The 23,780-nt window shown below is 43.9% G+C and overlaps 2 protein-coding genes across 10 annotated transcripts in view; both read left to right on the top strand.

The window, feature by feature from the left end:
* Window positions 1-8,961, top strand: part of LRP4 (LDL receptor related protein 4) — an 84,292-nt gene extending 75,331 nt beyond the window's left edge. For 2 of the 3 annotated variants that reach the window (XM_063158951.1, XM_063158952.1), the window contains exons 32-38: window positions 275-419; window positions 958-1,071; window positions 1,367-1,490; window positions 2,470-2,537; window positions 3,149-3,236; window positions 3,763-3,904; window positions 5,640-8,961. In XM_063158951.1, the coding sequence (XP_063015021.1) occupies window positions 275-419; window positions 958-1,071; window positions 1,367-1,490; window positions 2,470-2,537; window positions 3,149-3,236; window positions 3,763-3,904; window positions 5,640-5,975 (1,017 nt within the window). In that variant the 3' untranslated portion in view covers window positions 5,976-8,961. Of the gene's footprint in view, window positions 1-274; window positions 420-957; window positions 1,072-1,366; window positions 1,491-2,469; window positions 2,538-3,148; window positions 3,237-3,762; window positions 3,905-4,467; window positions 4,537-5,639 lie in introns of all 3 variants that reach the window. The other variant, XM_063158953.1, reaches the window with a different exon arrangement.
* Window positions 8,962-10,553: 1,592 nt separating this feature from the next.
* Window positions 10,554-23,780, top strand: part of CKAP5 (cytoskeleton associated protein 5) — a 53,212-nt gene continuing 39,985 nt past the window's right edge. For 5 of the 7 annotated variants that reach the window (XM_063158954.1, XM_063158957.1, XM_063158958.1 and 2 more), the window contains exons 1-4: window positions 10,554-10,642; window positions 21,235-21,326; window positions 21,855-22,048; window positions 23,144-23,350. In XM_063158954.1, the coding sequence (XP_063015024.1) occupies window positions 21,270-21,326; window positions 21,855-22,048; window positions 23,144-23,350 (458 nt within the window). In that variant the 5' untranslated portion in view covers window positions 10,554-10,642; window positions 21,235-21,269. Of the gene's footprint in view, window positions 10,673-14,404; window positions 14,457-21,234; window positions 21,327-21,854; window positions 22,049-23,143; window positions 23,351-23,780 lie in introns of those variants that run through there. The other 2 variants (XM_063158955.1, XM_063158956.1) reach the window with 2 other exon arrangements.

Below are 23,780 nucleotides of genomic sequence, written 5' to 3' on the forward strand. Positions count from 1 at the left end.
AGTGGAGTTTGGGAACAGGGAAGTGTTACAGTCTGAGGAAACCAAGATGGCTGAGGGGATAATACTTAAATCTTCTCTGGAGCTAACAAAGGAAGTTAGTCTGAACTGTGGGGTGTAGACAGTCATCTTCTTTACAATAAGAGGGTAAGGGTTTGGAAAGGCCTTTGTTTTGGGCCTTCTGCCACTGGGATGTGTTTTTTATGGATACCCTGTGTCTATATGACTAAATATGCTAATAATGGCTGTGATTTTTCTTTGCTGTCTCCCTGAGCAGCAGGACAGATGGATATACTGGACTGACTGGCAAACGAAATCTATCCAGAGAGTGGACAAATACTCTGGGCGGAACAAAGAGACAGTCCTAGCCAATGTTGAGGGATTGATGGATATCATTGTGGTTTCTCCTCAGAGACAGACAGGTAAATATAAGGACCTTGATTCAGGCAAATTCTGATTGTAGACCAAAAGAACTCTAGAACTACCGCACTGTTGTGGATGTCAAGTAAGGACAACATCCTTTTTTATGCTCAAACTATTCACACATCTTCCCTTAGCTCATTCCTTGTCTGCCTGTGACTTTTCAGTGAAGTACATCTTAAAGGTTTTCTGTTAAAGCTTTGATTAGCAAATACCACTTTCTTGTTGTTCACCCAACATTGTGTTAAAGCAGAAGAATGTGAGGTTTTGGGGTTTTTTTTTAATCTCTGCAACTGTGTTGTCGGGGCTTCTGTCTAAAGATTTCCAGTACCTTCCTTTCAAGACTGCCCTAATCCAATTCAGTGTTTGGCTATTGTCATCACTTTTAGCAATGAGATGACGGGCAGGGCATATGCCAAAAACAAAATAACTTGCTGGATTTCTAAGAAGTATTTCTGGCTAAACAGCAAAGAAGGTTGTTGCTCTGAGCCCCTTTTTGTTCAGATGTAACATATTTAGAAGATTGTTTGTTCTTTCCAGGTAGTAATGCTTGTGGAGTGAACAATGGAGGCTGCACTCACCTCTGCTTTGCCAGGGCTTCTGACTTTGTCTGCGCGTGTCCGGATGAGCCAGATGGGCGGCCCTGTTCTACGAGTGAGTTTACTGAGTGTCAGCTGGGGAGTAGCTTCCATAAGTGAGCCACTGCTGCTGCTTATGCAGTGGCAACCAGAGCGGATGTGGCTCTCCAGTGTGTAGATCTTACGCAGTCATATATTGGAACTGAGGCCAGTGGTTGGGAGTAAGCCTCCTTGTCCTTTCTGCTGACAGACTGGGTTTGAGGTGGGAAGGCTGCTCATATAAGCTATAGAGAGTTTTGGAAATGGCCTATCAGACTTGTTTATCTGTCGCACAAAGTTGGAGTCCTGCTTATTTTTCTGTCTTGTTATAGTTCCTGGTGTGGTGCCCCCTGGTCCAGAACCAACCAGTGTAAGTGAGAGAAGTCAAACACCACCTGGCAGACTAGGTACTTCAACAACCAAACCTCTCACATCTCTGGAAACAGTGGAAGGAAAGTAAGTGTTCTTGTTCCCTTGGAATTGGGGTGGGAAAGTCCCAGCTTTTTCAAGGTTCTACATGAAAGCCCCCTCTGGTTACAATCATCCATATATATCTATCCCTAGCCAAAAGAGGATATTCCAGCTGCAGATTTCACATTCTTAATGAATGAAACTATTATGACAAAGATGCAGTTGAGACGGCAAAGAGCCATTGTTGAGATGGCAAGAAACAGCTGGAGATCCTTTCTGTCCGTGTTGTTGAAATGTGTGTGGGCTGACTGTACTGAAGTGTTAAAATCCACCTTTAGCTGATGTGTCATAACTTGATTGATTTTTGAATCTCCTAATTTTGAGAACCTATTTCTGAGAGGAGGACAGAGGAGTCTGTTGCTTCAATTCACTGAAACATCTCAGACTAGACCCACACGGCTGAGGAAATGGTTCTGCCCTGGGAAGGGGATAGCTTGCTTGGGGCAGAACAGAATCTTTGCAGCTCTAACATTTAATTTACAGTGCAAGTAGTTAAGAGACTCTTTTCTGCTAATTCCCTACAGCCTGCTATTTATACAGCTCAGCAAAAGAGTGGTTCTATAGTATATAGTCGAGTTATTTACAGAGCAAAACTTGCACTTTGTTGAGTATGATTTATTGGACAGAAATGTCTTCATGCTGACTCTTGAGACATTTTGATTTCTGCTTTAGCACTAATGCTGAAATTTGTTTCCTGGAAGATATGAGTACATCTGTGTACCTGAGAGGCAAATCTAGAATGAATTGGATATAAAGATACTGCTAACCAATAATTGATATATCCGTGCACACCACCTGTATGTATAGTTGTCTCTTCTCTGGATGCAGAATACTGAGGAAGAAAAAGGAAGACCTGTGTTTTTTAACTGGAAAGGGAAGGTGCTAACCCATTCCATCCTGTTTTTTGAGACCTTTGTTACTGTTGATTCTACTTCTAGTAAATAACTGTCCTTTTGTCATTCAGCTGCTCTGACAAAGATGCCAGGCAAGGCTTGTGTACTCGTGCCAACGAGGCGGTGTTGGCCACCATGGGTGAGTTGCTTTTCTTTAACTCTTCTCCACCAGAGCTGTTCCTCCAGATGCGCTCAGGCATTCCAGTCCATAGGTCTGAAACTGAAATTTCTGAAATTCAGACTTAAATTACTCCAATGCCCTCTGAGTAGAGCAAAATGCCTCTGTAGACGTTCATTAACCTAGATAGGGACTTTTCCAAGTGACTCCTTGGTCTGAAGAATTGTTCTGTTTTCTTTCATCCTATACCTCATCCACTGGGCTCTTCCCATTAATAGTACTCTATTTCACTGTCCCCTTTGTGTTTAGTTGAAGATGGTTGACTGTAGTAATTGCTTCCCAATGCAGGAGTAACCTGTCAGCAGGTAACCTGTCATGTAACTCCTCCATTACAACCCCATTACAAAGATCTTGACACTTATTGATTTGCTGGGGCCTGGGTGGGAGGAAAGTTGACCATATGTTTGTTTCATATGAAGCCAAAGACAACCCTTTGCTAAACATTAATGTGCTGATGTTTTAGTTTACATACTTCTGTATGGGTAAAGCCCCAGCATCAGGCATTACACCAAGGTCAGTATTATCCAGTGAAATATAAAAGTACATAAATTACCCTTGATATTCACTTTCAGGAGAAGGACTGCATGTCAGCTACATTATTGGAGGTCTTCTCAGCATCTTGTTTATTTTGCTGCTTATCGCTGCTTTAATTATATACAGGTAAGTGATCTTTTTTCCCTCTCCTGCCCAGTTGTAAACTCTTGCGTTGTAGAAGAAAGTCTCTGAAAGCACTAAGTCTTTCTTTATTTTCATTTACAGTCCTTTTTTCCTTCATTGGAAGGAGTGCTTGATGATTTTATTTGCAAGGTTTTAGTCCTGTGCCTCTAAAGTGTTTGCAATGCAGTTCTACTATTTGAAACCTTATTGGCTGAATTTTCTGCAGAGAGCTTATGAGTTATGGACAGGAATGTGAGATAATTCATATCTCAGTAAATGTATGAGCTCATGTGCTTTCTGACAGATAACTTCACCAGTTACTGCCATGATAGCTTTTGTGGTTACATGGCAGTGCCTTGCTGTACTGCTAGCTAGTAAATGGACTCATAGCTGAAGAGCCAGGTGAAGCCAGAATTCTCTCTTTGGAGGACAGTGGAGATGGCTGAAGCCATTCACTTGCTGAGCACTCAGGAACTTTGGATCCTGGCAGTGGGTTCCTGTGACTTTTCTGACAGCTCTCTCCCTCTAGGCATAATAAGTCCAAGTTTACGGACCCTGGCTTGGGGAACCTAACCTACAGTAATCCTTCATATCGGACATCTACCCAGGAGGTGAAGATTGAATCCATTCCCAAACCAACCATGTACAACCAGCTGTGCTACAAGAAGGAGGTAAGAACTGCTACTAAGACATGGAAGCCCAGCCCAAGCTGCTGTTGAGTATCACAGGCCTCACTAGGTGGAAGGATTGCAACTTGTGAGCATTTACCTATAGGACACAGAAGGACAGCTTCAGTGCATTGCTCAGACTGCTGTGGACATCAGCCAGCAACACTTCTTCACTATTGAGCTGTAGTGAATTTGACCTGTCTTTAGTTCTCTGCTTCTTACCCACTCCCACAGTGTCTTGTATTTCATTTGCATTGAGTGCTGGCCCTCGAAAGTGCATGAGCCAATTGAAATTGTCTTCCTTGGATACAGGTCCTGGTTAGTGACTTGCACCAAGGTTGCTTTGGACAGTCACCAGGGGAACCAGGCAGCCAGAAGGGATTTGGTAACAAGAAAATGGCTCCTGGCTGTGCACGGCCTGAAAAGGGTGGGATAGGGGAAAAAAATAGAGCCCTTATTAAATAGAGCATTTTAAAGGCCCTTCAGAGGTCCGTACTTTGTGCCACATGATGGAGAGAGTTTAATATATCTTGCAGCACTTAGTTTCTCCTCTCTTTTCTCCTCAGAAGCTTTCTTATCACTCAGATAGCTTCTCATCTTCCCTGTTCTGATTTCCGTCCACATCCTCACGTCAGGTATCACTGCTCTGTGTGTTTGATCCTGCCTCCCTCACTCAAGCTCTGTTGTGTGGCTCAAGCGCTGTCCGTACTAATTGCTCTTTCTTGGTTTCCTCCCCTGCTTTTATGTCCTTAAACTAGCTCTACTGTCTGTCAGGAACATGCAAGTAATTTTCTGTGGCAGATTGTTTGGTCTGGGCTTTGGCTACTCATACTCACTGATATTTTGAACAGGCAGCTTCTGTTAGGACAGTTTGTGATTATCTGTTAGATTACTTGGTTCCTCTGGCAGGGATCACAGACTTACACAGGTGAAAGTTCTCCCTAACTGTTTTTCAAAGGTACTATCCAATAGATTCCCCAAATCTTCAAGCCATTTTAGCTTTATCTATTAAGGGTAAGCCAGAATTATTTATCTGGGAATGCTTTCCATTTTCCCTTAATTCTGATGCTCCTTGATATAATCAGTTGTATATTTCCCCACTGCCTCTACTTTCTCCTCAGGGATAGATCAAGTGCTCCTTATTTCACAGTGAGCCAAGTTAGATTTCACTATTTTAATCTCAGTGTGGTCCCTTTTGCCTCTGATAATTTTTGTTGATTCCCTATAATCTCCTTCCCCTCTGTTGCTGTGAGACTTGGACTCAACAGTGGTATTCCAGCTATGAGAGGTGAATCTAGAATGACTCAGATGTAAAGATCTGCAAACCTCGAATTGATCTCCTGCCTACTTTTACCATGAGCTTTTCTGTCCCTTTCTGCTTCCCATTTTGTTTGGTGGGTTTTTTTTCCTTCCTTTTTAGGCTCAGTGTTCTTACTTTCTTCTGTCAGGGAATATGTACAGTTGAATGAGAAGAGCAGCCTCATCCTCATTCTGCTTCCACGACTGAAGAATCAGGGAGTTTGGAATGAGAGCCCTTGCAGGGAGGACTCATCTGGGGGTGGTAAAGAACTAAAGGAAGCTTAAAATGGGTTCTGTCATTGTGGCAGTTAAAGCCAGTGGCTGTTTACATGGAGGTCCAGCTCTTTGTCTGCTTCCCTGTCTTTATTCCAGCTCTGCATTGCTCTTTGCCATAGTTTTCCATAGACGTATTTTTTTCATTCATCTGTCTTCTCCCTAGACTGGTCCTGACCACAGCTACACTAAGGAGAAGATCAAGATTGTGGAGGGAATATGCCTTTTGTCCAGTGATGATTCTGAATGGGATGACCTGAAGCAGATTCGGAGCTCCCGCGGAGGGATCCTCCGGGACCACGTCTGCATGAAGACAGACACAGTCTCTATCCAGGCTAGTTCTGGGTCACTGGATGACACCGAAACGGAGCAGCTGCTACAGGAAGAACAGTCTGAATGCAGCAGTGTTAACACAGCAGCAGCCACTCCTGAGCGGCGGGGCTCACTCCCAGACACAGGCTGGAAACACCAACGCAAGCCCTCCACAGAGAGCGAGGTCTAAAGTACACGTGACTTTGGGAACAGTCATACCCACCCTACCCTCTGCTCTGCACAGAAAAGACAGACTCTGCCTGCCTGGCAAGGAGGGGCACAGAGAACAGCCTCTCTTGCAAGGGGCCTGAGACTGAGACTGCCTTTCAGCATGGCACCTGGGCAGCTGTGTTGTTGTGCCTGGAGAAGGAGGATGGGTGGGTTGGTTGGAACCCAGAAACCCTTTTGACTCATTTTCACTGTCTGTGGTTTATTTATATGTTCCCTTTTCCTGGAAGTTGCTGCATTAACTTTTGCAGTGACTCGTCTGGCCTGAATCTGGTTCAGAGTGTCTGTTCCTTGGCAACCTGCAAGTCCTGTGCCATCCAGCTCACGGTCAATGCCCATGAAGAGAGCAGAGCTGTCTCATTGCTGGCTCCTGGTCACAGAAGTACCCCTAGTCATTCCAGCACTAGCAGCACTCTTTGAGGCTTTGTGTTGAGGGGTCTCTGACATGAGAGAGAGGTCTTTTATATATGGGAGATACTTTGGGGCTCAAGAGGACACTGACACAGCATCAGGTGACCTTGTAAAGGCATAAAGAGGAGATAACCACAGCTGCCGAGACTCACTTCATGAGAGCATCACTGCTTACTTTCATATCTGCTACTAAAAACTTTAAGGAATGCTCAGATGGGAGCACTGTGTCTGTTGCTGGCAGTGGACACTGCTCCTGTTCTCCCCTTTCCCATTAAAACATGTTTCTACTCTGGAAAAACAAGAGTCAGCAAATGCCCCTTTCAGAACTGTTCCTGTGGGTACTGGAGTCTGAGTGCTGGACTTGAGACAAGAAGAAATTGGTATTTTACTTAGCACTACAGGGCTAATGGGGGGAAATGGGTCTCAGCAAGACCTAAATTTTACTGATCTTTGCATAACTGATACATAAAAAAAGAAAAAGAAAATTTGCTAGGTCCCCACTAGTTCCAATTCTGTAAGGTCCCAATTATTTTGGCCTTTAGGACCTTTGATTACCATAATAAGGGAAAAGAGATAATTCCTAGGTCAAGTCTTTCCCAGGGGAATGCTCAGTGCTGACAGTTAGGAACTGCTTTATTACTAGGCTGAGCCCATTTGACCTAGAATGGGAGACAGTAATCAGGGAGCTGCAAAGGCCATTCTAAGTAGTTGTTTATCAGACAGAATTGCACTTTAAATTCTTCTGTTACCACTAAATAGCTCTCATTGCCAAATAATTTTTCCCATCAGCTGCATGAGCTTCAGTTCTCTCGCCTCCAAGACTCTTACCCTTTAGGGAATGTCATCCTACCCTTGCAGCCAAAACCCAGCAGCATTTGGAGCTGGGTCTTGCATGCTCCCAAGGACTATTGCCACCTCTTCATACTCTCTTGTTATCTGTTCAAAAAGAAAAAAGAGAAAATATTGCTTGACACTTTTCCAAAAACAAAATTTATATTAACCCCTCAAATCATATGGTAAAATATTAAGCATTAAGCCAGATCCTTGGAAGCAGAACTTCCCAGTGAAGAATTTCTCACTGCAAACTTTGTAACCTCTTTCATTGCATGGGAAGAGGTCAAGTACATTCCCATCCATGGTGTAAAGAGAACAAAACATACACTGGGGTATGGTTCAGAGGTAGGGGGAGGGAAAATGCAATATTTTTTTCAGCTGATTAAAAAGAAGAATCATCCTACTCTGCTCGAACCTTGTTTATATGCTAACAGTCCTGCTACCCCTGAAAAACACCACAGTTGCCAATAGTTTGCCTGTACTTTTCACAGTAGAGGTAGCTTTGTAGATAGGGGAAGATTGCAGCTTCGACCTGGCTAGGTGTCTTGAGACTCTGTCCCTAACTGCACCATTGGGCTGACTGGTGTATATTCCTGTGGAAAATGAACTGGAGCTAAGGCTTGGATTTCCCTGTGTAATGTGGGACTCTTCCCTACTCCCAGAGGGATTTATTTTTTTTTTAATTAGATTTTTATTTAATTATTTATTTGTTTGACTCCAGCCTTGGAAGCATTGATTTTGTTGGGCAGAGGCACTTTGGGATTGAGGTGTGGACTTGACTGGGAACTGAGAAAGGAGTGCATATCACTGACATGGACGCTGCCCATCTAAGCCACTTCACGCAGGGACAACACCAGAGGACTCAAGCATAAGCAGAAGAATCAAATCATGAGCAGAAACCATGTATAGGGGCAGGGGCATCAGGGCTGGGAGTGGGGACATGGGGAAGGAAGGCTCTGACCTGTAGGACCTCAGGGTTTCTTTGGGTTTTGGAATGGGTTGTTCTTTTTTTTCTCCCAGTAGCTTATATGACCATGCACCAAAATCCTGAGGTGGGACAGGGGTGAAGGGAAACATCTGCCCAGACCTGTTCTTAAGATTAAGTCAGCCTGTCAAAGTAACTGCTGTCCAAGTCACAGGTGTGGAAGGGAAGGGAAAAACACAGTCAGTCTTCTCAACAACTCATGGTGTTTGTGAACTCCACCTTGATCAATGTTCTCTGCTGCTTCTTAGGAGAGACCCTGCACACTCCAGCCTAACAACCTTTCATGACTGCTCTCTGCTCCCTTCCTCAAATGATTATGGTGAAAAGGAACAATAAAATGTCACACAGCCTCCTCTACCAGAGAGGTGGGCAGAAATTCGTGTCTTTTTTCTAGAGACAGCCCCAGTGAGATGCTGCCTTGGGGATGCATCATGGTTCCCATTCCGGGGAAGAGAAGACCCTCGTTGCACTTAGGATGTTAAGAATGTAGAAAGGCTACTGGAGGATGATCTCTTGAGCACTGATTTACTATGTAAAAAGCAAACCTCTCTCCTGTCTGTCCTGAGCTAACGTCAGTGATTTCCACGTGTTCCTGTGTAATGGTTTTAACGTTACTCACTGGAGACATTGGATTTTCTGGAGTTATTTAACCACTGTGTTCAATATTTTAGGGGTTGATGATAATTTAATATAAATTTAGCTTTTCTTAACCACTCTGCCTGGCTTTTGGTTGTGAATCATGCATGTTCTTTGGACTCTCCTTTGAATGAGGAACTCCCAAACCTGTCAGACAGGACCTCAACTTTGCTTTATTTGAGAGGAGCAAGAAGACAGGAAGAGATTTGGGTTCGTAGAAACCTGATTGTAGCACACACTGTACCCCTTTGATTTTGAATCAAGGGCCCAATATCTACAGTCACTTCTGCAGATTCTTTCACACACATAATACCTCTCACTCTGCCCCACCTTGCATTTTCACCCCCTCTTTAACATGGCAACAGCAGAAGGGGCTGTTCGTATTAGGACTGTAGAGTTCTCAAGCCTCTGCTGAGCAGAAAATAAAGTTCTGAAGAAGAGCTGGTTTTTCTTTCTGCAGGGGGTTTTGTTTAAGCTTCTGTTGGCTTTTTTTTTTTTTTATAACCAAGAGTTTAAATAGTGCCAAAGGCTGAGTAATGAATGAAACATCCATTAATAACTGACACTACATGATGCTAGTCTTGTAACACATTCTGTCCCTTTCTGATGAAAGAACTACCTAAAACATTTAAAACAACTGTATTTCTGCTCATTTCACAATTGAAGCATTGTGTAGAAGCCATTTCAATCAGGTCATGAAAAAATTGCCTCTCTTCCAAAAAACTGATGGTGCTCACATGGCACGGTGGGGAGAGGGCAGTGTAAGATTAATTGCAGTTGTGTGCATGGCATTCTGGCGTCCCTTGTCTTCGGTTCTGATTACCCATAAAAAATTTCCTTCGATTTTTAAAGCTGAAGTGAAGGAACAAACGAGAGAAAACACACTGTGTGCTCCAAAACCAGTTCACAGAATGGGTCGGGGTGGAGAGGACACCGTGGGTCACCTGAGCCAACCTCCCTGATCAAGCAGGGTCACTCCAGAGCACATGGCACAGGACAGTGTCCAGACAAATCCTGTCATCTCTAGTGAGGGAGACTCCACAACTTCTCTGGGCCCTCTCCCAGTGCACGGTCAGCCACACAGTAAAGAAGTTCCTCCTATTCCTGTGGAATTTCCTGTACACCAGTTTCTGCCCGTTTCCTCTTGTCTTATTGCTGGGCACCACGGAGCAGAGCCTTCTGACACCTCTTCAGATACTGACAGACATTGGTGAGGTCCCCTGTCAGTCGTTTCTTGAGTTGCTGCGTTACAAACTCACTGACCATAAAGACAGGGCCCATTACTCTGTAACAGGATCTTCTCCAGAGCCGAATCCATCAGCTCCGACATGCTTTAGCCCTTTGCCGGCGGGTCCCGCGGTCTGACCCGGCTGCCTTAGGACCTGCGCCTCTCGCCAGGCGCTGCTCCGGCCGTGGAGGGCCCGGCGGCCCCCTCCAGCATCCCCCGTGGGGTCACGGCGGCGGCCGAGAGGGCGGACGGGCGCGTCTCGGTAGCGGCCGGGCGGGGCGCGCGCGGTGCCGCCGGAGCCGCCCGCGGCGGTGCGCGCTCCCGATGGCCCCGCCGCTGGTTCGGGAGCGCGCGGAGAGCACGCGCTGCGGCTGCCGGATTCAAACGGGCCAATGAGAGGCGCGGGCGCGAGCGCGGGCGGGGCCGGCAGCGGCCAATGGGCGCGGCGGACACTGGGAGGTGCGGGCGGTGCTGGCGATTTCAAACCCCGCCGAGCAGCCGCCGGACCGTCACCGGCCCGACCCGCCGGGCCCAGGTGAGACCCGCCGGCCTCGTCCCTGCCCCGGTGAGCTGCGGCCCCTTCGCCGTCGGCTCTCCGCGCCCGTGGGAGGGTGGCTAGGCCTGCCTCCGCCGCCAGGCCCGAGCCCTCACCGTTTCTCCCGGGAACCGTGTGGAGGCGTAGTCCCAGCGGTGCGACATCTCCCCGCGGGGATGGCCCGGGCCCGCGGGCTGCGGCGGCATCCGTCCGCAGAGCCCGGCGGCGTGAGGATTGCGGCTGGTAGCAGAGAGAGGCCGCGGCCTGTACCGCGCCGCGCCGCGGAGGCGCAGCTCGCTCAGCCGCCCGCCAGCCGGGGGGCGATGGGGCCGCCGGGAGCCGCGGGCTCGGCGGCTCCGCCTCGGCCGCCTCCGTCCGTTGTGGGCCTGGGGCTGCTGCTGGGCGCCTTCCGTGGGAGGCGGCCGGGATGGTGGGCCTGGGAGCCGCCGGGGGAACGGGGCACTTCTGTCCCTAAGGCTGCGTGCAGGATCGGTTCCCCCTCTAGAATGTCCTTAGCAAAGCGTTCTCTGGGGTAATTGTAGTTCTAGAACTACAACTGGCGTGAGCTCATCTCTTATTTCTGCAGCTCTGTTGTTGGGTGCGAGTGTTGAGATTGCCAGAGCCCCTCTCCAGGAGGTGCTTCCTGTTGAATCCTCTCTAGTATAGGCGAAGAAGAGCTGGATAGAAGTGTGTGTCCCATGCTTCTGCACGCACACTTTTCCTGCATTTCATTTGATTTTGTTTCTGAATCAGATAGTCTTGTGATTCTTCCAAAGACAGTACTTTTCAGGTTGTTGTGCAGAGTATTTTTCTCCTGAATCTGGAAGTTTTGGGTTGGAAGACAGACTGAGGAATGACACCTCTGTGTGCCTTAAGCAAACCAGAATTGTGTTCTAAGAATAAAAAAAAAATTAAAAATCATATGTGCTACAGTTTTCTAACTGATTTGCTGTGTGTGATCTATCTGGTTATTCTGCAGTTTTTACTTTTTGCTGATTTTAGTGTTTGATTTCCTGCTGAACCACAGTGCAGTTCAAGTTGCCTTGTACAGGTGAGAAGGGGATGAGTAGTTGTCGGGATGTTGAGCTACCAGCAATGGGAGCCCTTCCTAATGTATTTCTCTTGTATCAACTAAAGTGTTGCTGTAGGCTTTCAGTGAACCTAGTAGTTTGAAACTGTAAAGCTGCTTAGTTCAGAATCCATGGAGTCTTGAATATTGGCATATTCTAAAGGTGTACTCACAAAAGTCTGTTATTAAAACTTTGAGAAAGGTTCCCCTCAGAAAGTAGAATGATTGAGTGCAAATTGCCTGTATAGTTTTGACTCTAGTGTCTAACATCAGATCAGTTGATTGTATAAAATTTAGAATTTGGTTTGGTTTTCTTGCCTCAGGCTTGGCCTTTCTTTAAACTTTGCTGTTTTGGTAGCTTCCCCTCATATTGAACTTTCTGATTCACCATTTGGTTTTTTTCCTACTTCAAGAATTGTGGTAGGGCTAAGCCTTATAAGCAACATTGGGAGAGTGATATATCAAAGCAGAATTGATATATCAAAGCAGAATCGCTGGCAAATGGCCTTCAGGTACAACAGACTGTTTCTGAACAAATGGTTGCAGATGTATTGAAATTCTCAAAAACACAAAGTTAGGTACATTAATTAGGTGACCTGCTATAGGAGAAATTATGTGACAACTTCACAAAAAGAAATTTGAATTTTAGAAGTATGAGGGTTATTCAGACTGCTTTAGATCTATATTGATGGAAGGTTCCTCCCTTGGTGTTGTAATGTGAAAAAGGGAATGCATGGTGATGGAATATGATTCCTGGTTCTTGTACACATAGGACTTGTATTTTGTCAGACTTAACTTTCATGCTGGCTCTTGTCCTTCCCCTTGTATGGGTCAGTTATGTAAGCTGGGCCTCTGCCTCTGAAAACTTCATTTGCCACGGTGGGTCTGTGCTCTCATACCAAAGTCTGCTAAAATGGGAAGATCTTGTTCCTATTTGATAGTCGATGCAGGAAACCTGAATTTCAGTGTAATGTTATAAATGGTTTCTCTCAGTGTGTTTGGTGATAAATATACAGCAGAAAAGCACTTAGCATGTTGTATGCTTCTTCAGTCAATCGTTTTGGGGTTTTTTTTTGCTACCCAGTTGTCATCTGCAAATGCAGCACTTCTGTTTGCCTCTTCTTATATATGACTAAAGCACATCTTAAACAGTACATCCAATCAGAAACTGCTCTGAATATTTTGTGGAGTAGAAATAACTATCTTAATTATCTAATTTGGAGGATTTTGTTGTGAAGGATGCGTGACTGGAAGGACACTTGAAAGATGTAAGTGCTTGCAAACCTTTAATTAAGGTTTTCAAAGTCACGGTCAGTGTTCATCTAGTTCCCTTTTTTCCCATTCCTACCTCTTCTCTGTTTCACATTACCAGCAGCTGTCCTTATATGGTTTATAAAAGAAATATATAAACTTGTATTGCTAATTTGTTTGTAAACTATTTAACGTAAGTGGTTTGTCAAGTCTGCCGGAGTAGGATGGCATTAAAGCCATTTGCATCTGTAGCAGAATGGTTGGTTCAAGACAACATAGTCCAAGACTAATATGGTGTAGCTTTGCTGATGCTTTGTTGTAGACTGTTCCCAGCGGTTCATGTTATATGGGTGGAGTTCTGAAGTGACATTGAAAAGCCTTGTATCCTTTTGTTTAAACTAACTATTGCCTTGCACCGGGCAGTGTTGCTCTGGCTTGTTTGAATAGTCTCTTGACCTGAGCACTTGTACATTGTCTGGGGTTGTCTCTGACAGCTCGGTTGCTGCCAATGTCAGATGTTGAAAAGCAGAAGCTGCTGTGCGTGTTTGTGCCGTTCTGCTGCAGGAGTAGAGTGAGGTGGTAGGAAAAGTTACTTGGGCAATTCAGTGGGAAGCATGGCTGGTGCTAGCGGTGCCTGGAAAAGGCATCTTCATTCAGCTAGCTAAAAAGATGGCTGGAGAAATACAGCCTTACATCACATGGCTTGATGCTCTTCTGAGGAGGAAGCAAGTGACACCCAGTTCCCACCATACCAGCTTCTTCAGTTGCTATTGTCGCTATAGAAAAGGCATCTCAAAATGTCAGACGATGGGTTAGAGAGATCGCTGATGAATCAGCTCCACCAGAGCGCTGTCATTACGCATCTTGCAGCAGCATGAAATGCGGGGATGGTATGGTGCCAGGCTCTTCGTTCGTACCTCCTTTGAAGGCACTGTTTCTCCTTCCCCACGGCTGGCCTTGTTCCTGCTGTCGGGTTTCAGAACCGCTCCCTCCTTCAATTAGGGATTGCTGGATGATTGGTGGCCTGGGATAATGTCTGCTGCATGCTGGGCTATGACCGCAGCTCCCTCTGTTAGAGCAGTAATTGTTCTGACGGGCATGGGCGTTCGGGGTATGACTCATGAGGACAGCGGGCCTGGCGGGCCAAGCTGCTCACTGGTCGCCGGCCCGGCGGCCCCTTCTTTGCCGAGAGGCGGCACCGCGGCCGCCGGCAGGGCCGAGCAGCGCCTGCTGCCTCTCGCCCGGCCCCGCGGGGGCGGCTCGGCGGCGGCGGGAAGGGAGCGCGATGTGCCCGGGGCTGCTGCGGGGTCAGCGCGGCGGGGCCGCCGCTGCCCTGCCCTGCCCTGCCCGCCTTTGTCTGGCCCCGGCGCGGGCCGGCTCCCGCCCAGGTGCGGCCGCGGCGCCCCGAGCCCCGCCCGCGGCGGGGAGGGGCTCGTCCCGGCCCGCCCGCGGTTCCCGCCCGCTGCTGCCGGGAGCCGGCCCGGAGCTGTCAGGGTGAGTGTCCGGCCAGGCCCGGCCGAGCCGCGGGCGGTGCGCGGCGGCGCTGCCGGGGCCCGGCCGTGGGGCGGGGGCGGCGGGCACAGACAATGCCGGGCGGGCGGCCTGCTCGCCGTGCCCGGCCGCGGCCTGCGGCCACACGCCCGCGGAGCGGGAAACGCCGCCGGGCTGCGGGGACGCCTCGGGGGCTGCGGGCAGACGTGGAGGGGGTGTTCTTCTGGAAGGTGCTGGGGATGGCGGGGGCGCCGCTAGTTTCAGAAGGAAGCCGTGCTGGAGGGAGCTTCCCTTGGAGAAGGAGGGAGCTAGTGATGTCTCCGCGGGAGCTTTCCTTCATCAGCAGTTCCGGCCGTCCTTTTAAAGAAAATCACATGAGCCTTTTCATGCCTGAGCTCCGTAAAACCTCTTGAGGGGTGGGGGCCTTTGCAGCTTACAAGCACAGTCCCACTGACATCTTTCACTCACAACTGTCCACCCTTAGAATTATGTCAGTACATGCCTGTGCACTTGCCCGTGTGTTGCCCTTTTCCCTTTTGCCCTTCTCTCCTCCCTAAGACTGGCTTCACTCCAGGTCTACCCATGCAGTTACAAATTGCTTTTGGTCTTAGCTGTAACAACCACAAGGTCAGTTTATTTTGCATTGTCTCTGTTTTATATGAATGGAAGAGAATGGCACTGGTTATTTTCAGAGGCCATGTATTAAAATGTATTTTTCCAGAAAAATTAAGTATTTGTATATTTTACCAGTAGCTTGTCATTTGTGCGATTAAAATTTCACTGGGGTGAGTTAGGGCATGCAAAATAAAGCAGGCAGGAGAGAATTTAATGCTGTTTGCTCTTTAATGCAATTTAGCATACATTTCTTCTTTTTCTTTTTGTTATTCTGAGGTCTTTCTAATTTCTCATTGAGAGACTTTGTATCTTGCAACTTATAATTCATCTGTCAACTGAAAATGCCAGCCTTTTAAATTCTATTAAATTTTTATTGCCTACTGTATTATGATTTCTTGGGTCTTCACCATTTTTTCAGAGCCACTTTATGTTGTGTCTAAGGGGAAGGTTTGACTGGCAAATAAAAAAAAAACCCGTGTTGGACTAAACTTCTAAGAAAGTGAAACTTTGTCCTTTCAGAGCCAGAGAGCAAATGGACCCAAAACTGCCATTAAACAAAAAGACCAAACAATTCCTTCTGCTGAGAAAACTGTGGCTGCACTACCAGAGATCTGCCTGCCAAGAAGTATAGTTTTATCTGAAATGTGACATCCAATTATATGCACTCCAAATTTATGTCCTATTGTATAGGAACATTTCAAACAGATTTTTCCTTTAAAAATACCTGTCTTGATTTCTCTGAACTTACTCTTGAGTAATGCTTTTGAGAACCTCTCAAAATATGAAAATATTTGATGATGTTCTTGTGCAACTGTAATATTCAATATGTGAAAGTGAGTAGGGAGAGGTAGACAATCAGTATCAATAAACATCTGGTTTTGTTTAGCATAAAATGGCTTCCTAGTTTGCCATTGTACATCTTCTGTAGAAAACAGGCTGGAAGCTGACACTTCACAATAAAATACAGTGATAGATGACGAATGTATGCTTCAAAAGAAATCACATTTTAGAATGTTAAAGATGGAAAGATTTTTCCTTAGCTGTACCCCATACTATAAGCTATGATGTTAATGCGATTCAGCTCTGCAAATTGTAGCAGGAAAAGCATTTTTTTAGAAGTTGAGTAAGAGCTGTTCAGAGTAGTTCATGGTGAATCCAAACTTTGGATGTTTTCATACTTTCTCACCATCTTTTAATGTGTTGATCCATTTGTTTTCCAAACGTATGTATATTTGTTTGGGAATGCTCACTTTTATTTTTGAAATTCTTGCATTTGTGCTGCCTTGTAAATGCTTTCCACTCTTGCTGCATTTTGCATGGTCTCCCTTCAAAAGATCCTCTTCTTTCCTTGATGGTCTTCATTTTCTTGCTGTTCTGTAACATAAAGCTGCCCTGCCAAGAACTGTCAGGAAAGATTTGTTATTCATCTCCACTCCTGATTTCTTGGGTGACTTGCTTTTGGAAATGTTGCATTGACCACTTTTATGACAAGTGTCTCTCACAAAACGTACTTTGGCAGTTCAGTTGCTTAAGAGGGCTTGTTTTCTGGATTTTACCAAAATGAATGTTATTTCTGAAATACTTAATTCTGTTTGTTCCAAGTTGTGGCAGTAAAAAAAAAAAAAATCTATGTAGGTCAACCACTTCATTGCTGCAAATTCACTAGTAATAAGGGAATTTAGCTGTGTTATCATATAATGAGGCCACTTGCTATTTGGTTGTTGAGAAGTAATGACTTGAGGTTTGCATGTCCTTGCAAAGAAGCTTTTAAGAAAAACCTTTTTGTCAAGTGCAGGATACTCTATGATCACACAGAACCCAGTGACTTAATTGAAAAGAGAAACAATAATCTTTTATTCTGTTAAATGCAAGATGCAGACAGTACAAATCTTGGCGTTAGGACAGACATGAGCAGTGATGAAGCTAGAAAGACTGGATGTTTAAGAAGGAGCTTTCCCTCTGTGACAGTGGAATACTTTCTGAGAAATTGTCTGTTCTAAAGGGATTTGTAAATTACTGGGGGGTATAATTTTATCGCTATTTTTGGATGGCAGATTCAGTGCAGAGAGTAACTTAACCCATTTTGTAATTGAAGTATCGATTGTAAAAATAGTGGGGGAACTCTGTTGACCAGTCTGAAAAAAAAAAATAGGTGAAACACTGTTTCATGGTCATTCAACTCCCTTCCCTGTGCCTCTCTTACAGTGTGTGATTTCCCCCAAGTTAAGTACATTGTGATGTGGGAAGGGAATTGCTAGATGCTGTAGTGTTTCACTACTGTACAAATAAGAGGTTGTACTTTGTGGCAGTGAACTGTTGTATGTGTGTGTTTTGGTTTAGAGCAAATCTGGGAGAGAACCCCTAAGGGGGCTCTTTTAGTAAAACAGATTCAATTGGCCCCTCCCCTGAACCGGTCCGGGAGAAACTGCTGCTTTGGAGAAAAGTGGAAAAAACCATTTATTAAACAATAAAACCTAAATAATATTAATCAATAAAACTCCTTGCTGTTCTAAAAGAGATGACAAACTGAGAACACTCTGTCCTCGGGTTGCAGCTGAGCTCACTCAGTCTCAGATCAGTCCCTCCGGTGCTGGAATTGTCGCAGGCCAGGCCCGGCCCGTGGACCACAGGTGCAGCTGCCAGTGCTCCCCTGGCTGTTCAGTCCAGAGCAGGTTTCAAGAGGTCCAAAGAAGAGGGAAAAAAACTACAGTCCAGGGAACTTCTTTGCTTCAGCTAGCTAAACTAACTAAAAACAAAAGGAAGCTCTGTTCTGCTGTCTGTCTATCTGCAGACAACACAGTCAGGAGCAGGAATGCGGAGGACTGAGTGCAGTGGCTGAAAATAAACTGTGTGCTTCTTCTCTCCCTCCCTTCACTCTCTGGAGCACATCTTAAAGGTGCAAAACTTACTATTCAGCTTAAAACAGAACAAGATGATTGGGGATAAAAGCATCATATAGTCAACTCAGGACAATGTGTAAGGATAAAAATAATTGTAAATCAGTCTGGTAATGGACAAGCCTTTTTAATAGAGTTGGTATTGACTTTAGGGTTTGAACTGAATTGAGGTTCTGGTTGAGGACTGCCCTACAGTTAGACTTCTTTCCTTGGCAGAACAGATCTCTGGAGAGAAATAATGTTTCTTTATATTGTTGAGGTAGTAAGTTCATGCTTTTGTCAGTTTTCTGAAAAAACAGTGTAGATGTCTAGTACAGGCACCAAAATTTTATCCTGGTGTTTCTGTTGCTGGCATGTGTGTTCATGCTTTTTTACCATTTTTCTTCAGAATAACTCTTATCTTTGTATTGGTTCCTTATGTGCTCTTCAACAAAAAAGTATAAAGAGGCAATAGCTTAAATTAGTTCCAAGTTTCTGATTAAGAATCAGAGCTACCTAATTTTCTCTAAAGTTCGTTCTGCTTGTTGTTCACAAGGGTGTATGTGACTTTGGGAAGAGACCACTGCGTCTGTTTATGTTGTCTGCATCCCCACTGAGGAAGTGCTCCATTATTTCTATATTAGTGCATTCAAATGAAGATACTCCTAATGCCAGCTCAGTTTATACTGGCAAAGCTGTCTTTGCTGATGGCACTTGCTGCAGAGCTAACTTAAGGAATTTTACTGCTGGGAACTGTTTGCTCTAGGGCATGCCTGCATCCATTGCTAGGTGGGCTGTTTGGAAAGCTTTTCATGTGAATTCAGTCTTGTTTCTTGCTTTTGGAGAGAAGTCGTTTCCTTTATAGAGTTAGATATGTTTTACCCTCCACTTCTGTATTTGCCATGAGCATCTTATTTTGGGTGTGGGGTGGTGCTTTTTGTCTTGTTTTGGTGTGCATAATTGATTTCTGGTTTTTGGTGGGTTTTTTTGGTTGGCTTTTTAAATAGGTAAAATGCACTGAGTTTGAATCAGGAGTTTGTTGATTTCTGTTTCATTTTGAACTCTCTCAGTAGGCTGAAGGAGGGATAAGAGAACACAAGCAGGAGTTGAAGCAGATGCATTGCAAAAGGCTGATGGGGTTTGGATGCAGTAACTCACTGCCTTTGACCTTGTATGACTGTTTGGCATTGGCATGGCCTTTGAGTTCTATTCTCATTGTAAATGAGAATAGAATGAGTTCTGTTCTCATTGTCAATTTAATTTGGAGTACCTTTTTTTGTTAATTCCTGACATGGAGGAATGCTGTGACTAGTTGTTTGTTTGTTTGTTTGTTTTTGTTTTGTTTTTGAGTAAGTTGAGCATTAAAAGAGATAGTGGAAGAGAATTAACAGTTCAGTGGAATGGGTTTTACGTAGGCTCACATCTGAGTACTTCGCTTCTTACATAATAAGCAGATCCTTTCATTCTCAGTGGCTTACAGTTCTTTGGCCCTCCCCCAAAAAAAGTGTGCTTCTTTAGAAGCACACTTGTTACCACTGTGCTGATGTCAAGAAAAAATATCCATATTGTTGTTTGTTTTGATGAGAAAGGGAATGAGAAGGAAACACCCTAATAACGCTGGGATGCACTTGTTTATGTATGTAGTCAGCTTGTGTTCTGACATTGACTCTTGTTTTACTGCCATTGGGCAAATTAATAGTTTATGCAATTACAGTGAGAACAGTATTAACATCCATAGGAACTTGTGAATATTTAAGGCAATCTTAGTGTAATTTGCTGTGGGGCTGTGTGTATTGGGGACAGGTAGGGGTTTTGGAATTTTTTGTGTTTCTTATGGTTTTTGTTTTTTAATTATTGGGAGGTTGGATTGTTACTTAAGTATCTTCTCACTTATCCAGGAAGGAATTAAAAAGACTGTTTTTGCTGTATGCTGTTGCTAGCCTAATTTTGCTGTCACGTTAGCTGTATGTGTTAGTGTTGTGTCGCTGACAGAAGGCTTTGAAGTACTTACTTATTTAATTTATATGACTGAAAATATGCCCCTAATTCAAGGGATTAATTTTCTACAGACAACCTCTGAGTGAATTAGGTAAAATATTTTGTAGGCCAAAGGCTGTTAGAAGCATTCTGCTAGTGTTGTGTACTTTATGCCTGTAGTGGTAAATTGTTGTGTATGGCGGGGTTATAGAGTTCTTGGCTTGGTCTGTGCATTCACACTGGTGTGTTGAAATGTGTTACTCCCTCTCTGGTTTGATTTTGTGCTTATAAATAACACTGGGAGCCCTTTCTATTGCTGCTGCTATTTTCATTTTGTTGACCTCTCTGCATCAGACTGATTGTTGTCTCATTATTTTCTGAGCAGTCAGATTAGTTGTACAATAAGTCTGAGATGGGCATTGAGCCTAAGATCTCATCTGTCATGCCCTAATAGTCAGTATTCTTGTTTTAGTCTAAAGGAAAGGAAGAAGGGGAAAACCACTACAACTTGAATGACTAAGGATTTAAACCCTCCACGTGGCAAGAAATTGATCTGTTGTTGACAGTTGCTGACGCTGGCTACCTTAGGGCAAAAATGGGTTTTGTTCTTCTTGATAACTCTTCATTTCAGTTGTGCTGTTTATAAAGTTGTTAAAATGACTGTCCTTACACTTGCATCTGATTATTTTTTGACACTGATTCATGGCACCTGTTGCTAAAAGCACGTGTCAGTAAGAGCCAGTTTTTAGTGTTGATGGGAACTCATTTTGGTTTAGTGCCTTAGCCGTAGTGCATTCCTCCTCAAGCTTAGGTGAGGTTATATTCCACATGCCTTTTCAGCTTACTAAAAGTTTTACCTATTGAAACTTGTAGTGTGAGAAATACTACAAATTGCACTGCTTTCTAATCTTTAATGGCTTCTGGTAATTTTCTAGAGCTAAAAAAATAGTGGTCTGGTCTTCAAAGTGTGCATCTAAATATAATTACAATCTCGGATTGCATATTAGCAATAAGATTTGCTACAGAACTGGGGAGTTGTGTTGCTTTGGAATTTTGTTGTTGTTGTTTTGGAAATTTTTGTGTGTGTTGTGGTTTTACTTTGGTATGGGGTGTTTTTGGGGGGTTTTTTGGGTTTGTTTGGGTTTGGTTTTTTGTTTTTTTTTTTTTTTTTTTTGTTTGGTTTTTGGTTTTTTTTTTTTTTTTTTGTCTTTTTTGTTGGTTGGTTTGGTATTATGTTTTTGTATTTTTAGGTATAAGTATGTATTCACCCAATATTTATTTTTCTGTTTTCTAACTTGTCCTTATCTCCACAGAAATTATTGTAGTTATAGAGAGAACCTGATTTACAATGGGGGACGACAGTGAGTGGATGAAATTGCCCATTGATCAGAAATGTGAACATAAGGTAGGTGATCATGGGTTTGGCTTGCTGCATATCTCTGCTCATGATGATTTTGTAGTGTTTCTGTATATAAATACTCTGTAATTGGGTAATCTTGACAGCTGCATGGTGTGAGTATTAACAGATCTGAAACTGCATCAGCTCTATCCAACCTAGAGGCTGAATAACCTCTATTAAGCAGATTTTAGTAGCGTTGTATGGCGTAAGCTTGTGTGCTGACAGACAAGTGCACTCATTCACGTGGAGAAATTACTCATCTGTAGCTGAAACTGTGGGCTCCCACCTCCTCACTGGTGTTTGCTAGAACTTATGAAGAGCAGGGGAGAAGACTGGCATCTCTCTATCCAGATCATTCTTGGCAGGAGAAAAAGAAATATTTTGTCCTGTTGCATGTCATTCATATAGACACTGAAGAGAAATCTGCAGGTGCCAGCTTGCTGAGCACTTTCAAATGTGATTGAAGAGCTTTGTGAGATTGGTGAGTTAAGGTTGTAATAGCACAACATTTAAATGTCCAATTTCTGGTTCCAGCTATGGAAAGCCAGATTAAACGGTTATGAAGAAGCCCTTAAGCTCTTCCAGAAGATAGATGATGAAAAGAGTCCTGAATGGTCCAAGTATCTTGGATTGATAAAGAAATTTGTGACCGACTCCAATGCAGTGGCTCAGCTGAAAGGACTGGAAGCAGCGCTTGCTTATGTTGAAAATGCTCATGTAGCTGGGAAGTAAGTAGCCTTTTCTTGCTGCTCTTAGGCTGTTAGGGCAGTTTAATGTGCCTCTCTGAGAAAGGCTGCAGCTGCATGTAAATTATGCAGTGACCACTATCAATTCTGATCTGTACTGTTAAGAGCAGAACTTGCTTTCCAATCTAGAGAACTTGCTGCATGGCAGGCTTTCCTTGTGGATGACCTCCATGTGCATATTAACTTATCACAGCTTGCTTGCAGAGTTCTAAAAACTACTGAAGGCACTAGTAAAAATTTCTGAAATGGTGAAAAAAGTGAATCTCTCATGTGGTGGTGTAAGTGCTATGAACTGGAATCTCTGTTCTTGTTTGATTGAAACAGTCTTAGCTATACAGGAGGGAGCCTTTTTTGTGTAATTCATACATGAAATAAAATATAGTTATGTTTATGTGACATTGCATCCAGCATAACCAATATGAATCTTCATACCTGCCAGTTTCTTCACTGGATGTGTTTTAGTACTTGCATGTTGTGTAGCCCATGAAGTAGACTATACTCCTGAGGGTGAAATAAAAGCATGTAACAGGCCAGTTAGTCCACTTTGGTCCACTGACTTTGTGACCTGATGAAATGAATAAAGGTCTTAAGTAAGAACAAATAAACACAAAGCTTTGTTTAAAAAAACCTAAAATCCTTGCACACTCCTTGATTTAAAAGTGGTGTCAGTGATTTAGTTTATGTGAAACTTGGAAGTATGTGTGAAATACTGTGCTGGGATTATGAACTGACACACTTAACATATTGCAGCATATATAATTCCAGGACATGGCATTTTGTGAACCTCAGCTAGAGACTGCTAATGCACTTCTTGTGAATGTCTACTATTCACTGGTGTAGTCTGATATTAGAATCATATTAACTGTGATCTGTGTTCTTTTATAAAACTAGATGATGAATCCATCCCTTAAAAAGGGTTATTTCCTTCAAGGTTACCTTAGGATGTAGTCCCTTGTATGTGAAGGCTTGTTGGGTCTTAATCTGGATTTGGTGCTGTGTGTGTTTTTCCTGTGGATAATGATGTAGAACACTTAATTCACATAAATGTTCCAAAAGTAATACCCTCTCATCTTTCAGGACAACAGGAGAAGTAGCATCAGGAGTTGTAAATAAAGTGTTCAATCAGCCAAAGGCCAGAGCAAAAGAGCTGGGTGAAGATATATGTCTAATGTATATAGAAATTGAGAAAGGAGAGGCAGTACAAGAAGAATTATTAAAGGGTCTGGACAACAAAAACCCAAAAATCATAGTAGCATGTATAGAGACACTGAGGAAAGCACTAAGGTAAGCTTTTAGTTCATGGTGTATTTTGTGATTTTCTTCTTTTTCCTCACTCCAGCAATATGTGGAGTCTAATTTTATTGCTGTCTTTAGCAGGCCCTTGTTCTTGTTGAGTAGAATGCATCTTTCCTGAATTGGTATTTTTTGACAGCAGCAGTTGACAACATCATGGGATTTGTTAGATGTGAGGGTTGTCTATGTTGTACTAGACTCATCTGGATCTCTTTCATTCTTGGTAACTGTTTACCAAACTTCCATTTTCCCAGCCTCTGAGAGAAGGGCAAGATTCCTGTGTCTTGTACCAGACTGTGAAGCTTCACTTCTGAATATCTGTAATAAACTCACTGATGTGAAAACTAAAACATAGTTTAGTTTTTTTGTTTTAGTTTATTTTAAACCACTGTTTTCCTCACTGATGTGAGCATGTTTAATT

This window comes from Melospiza melodia, chromosome 6 (assembly GCF_035770615.1).
Source record: "Melospiza melodia melodia isolate bMelMel2 chromosome 6, bMelMel2.pri, whole genome shotgun sequence".
Classification (NCBI taxonomy): domain Eukaryota; kingdom Metazoa; phylum Chordata; class Aves; order Passeriformes; family Passerellidae; genus Melospiza; species Melospiza melodia.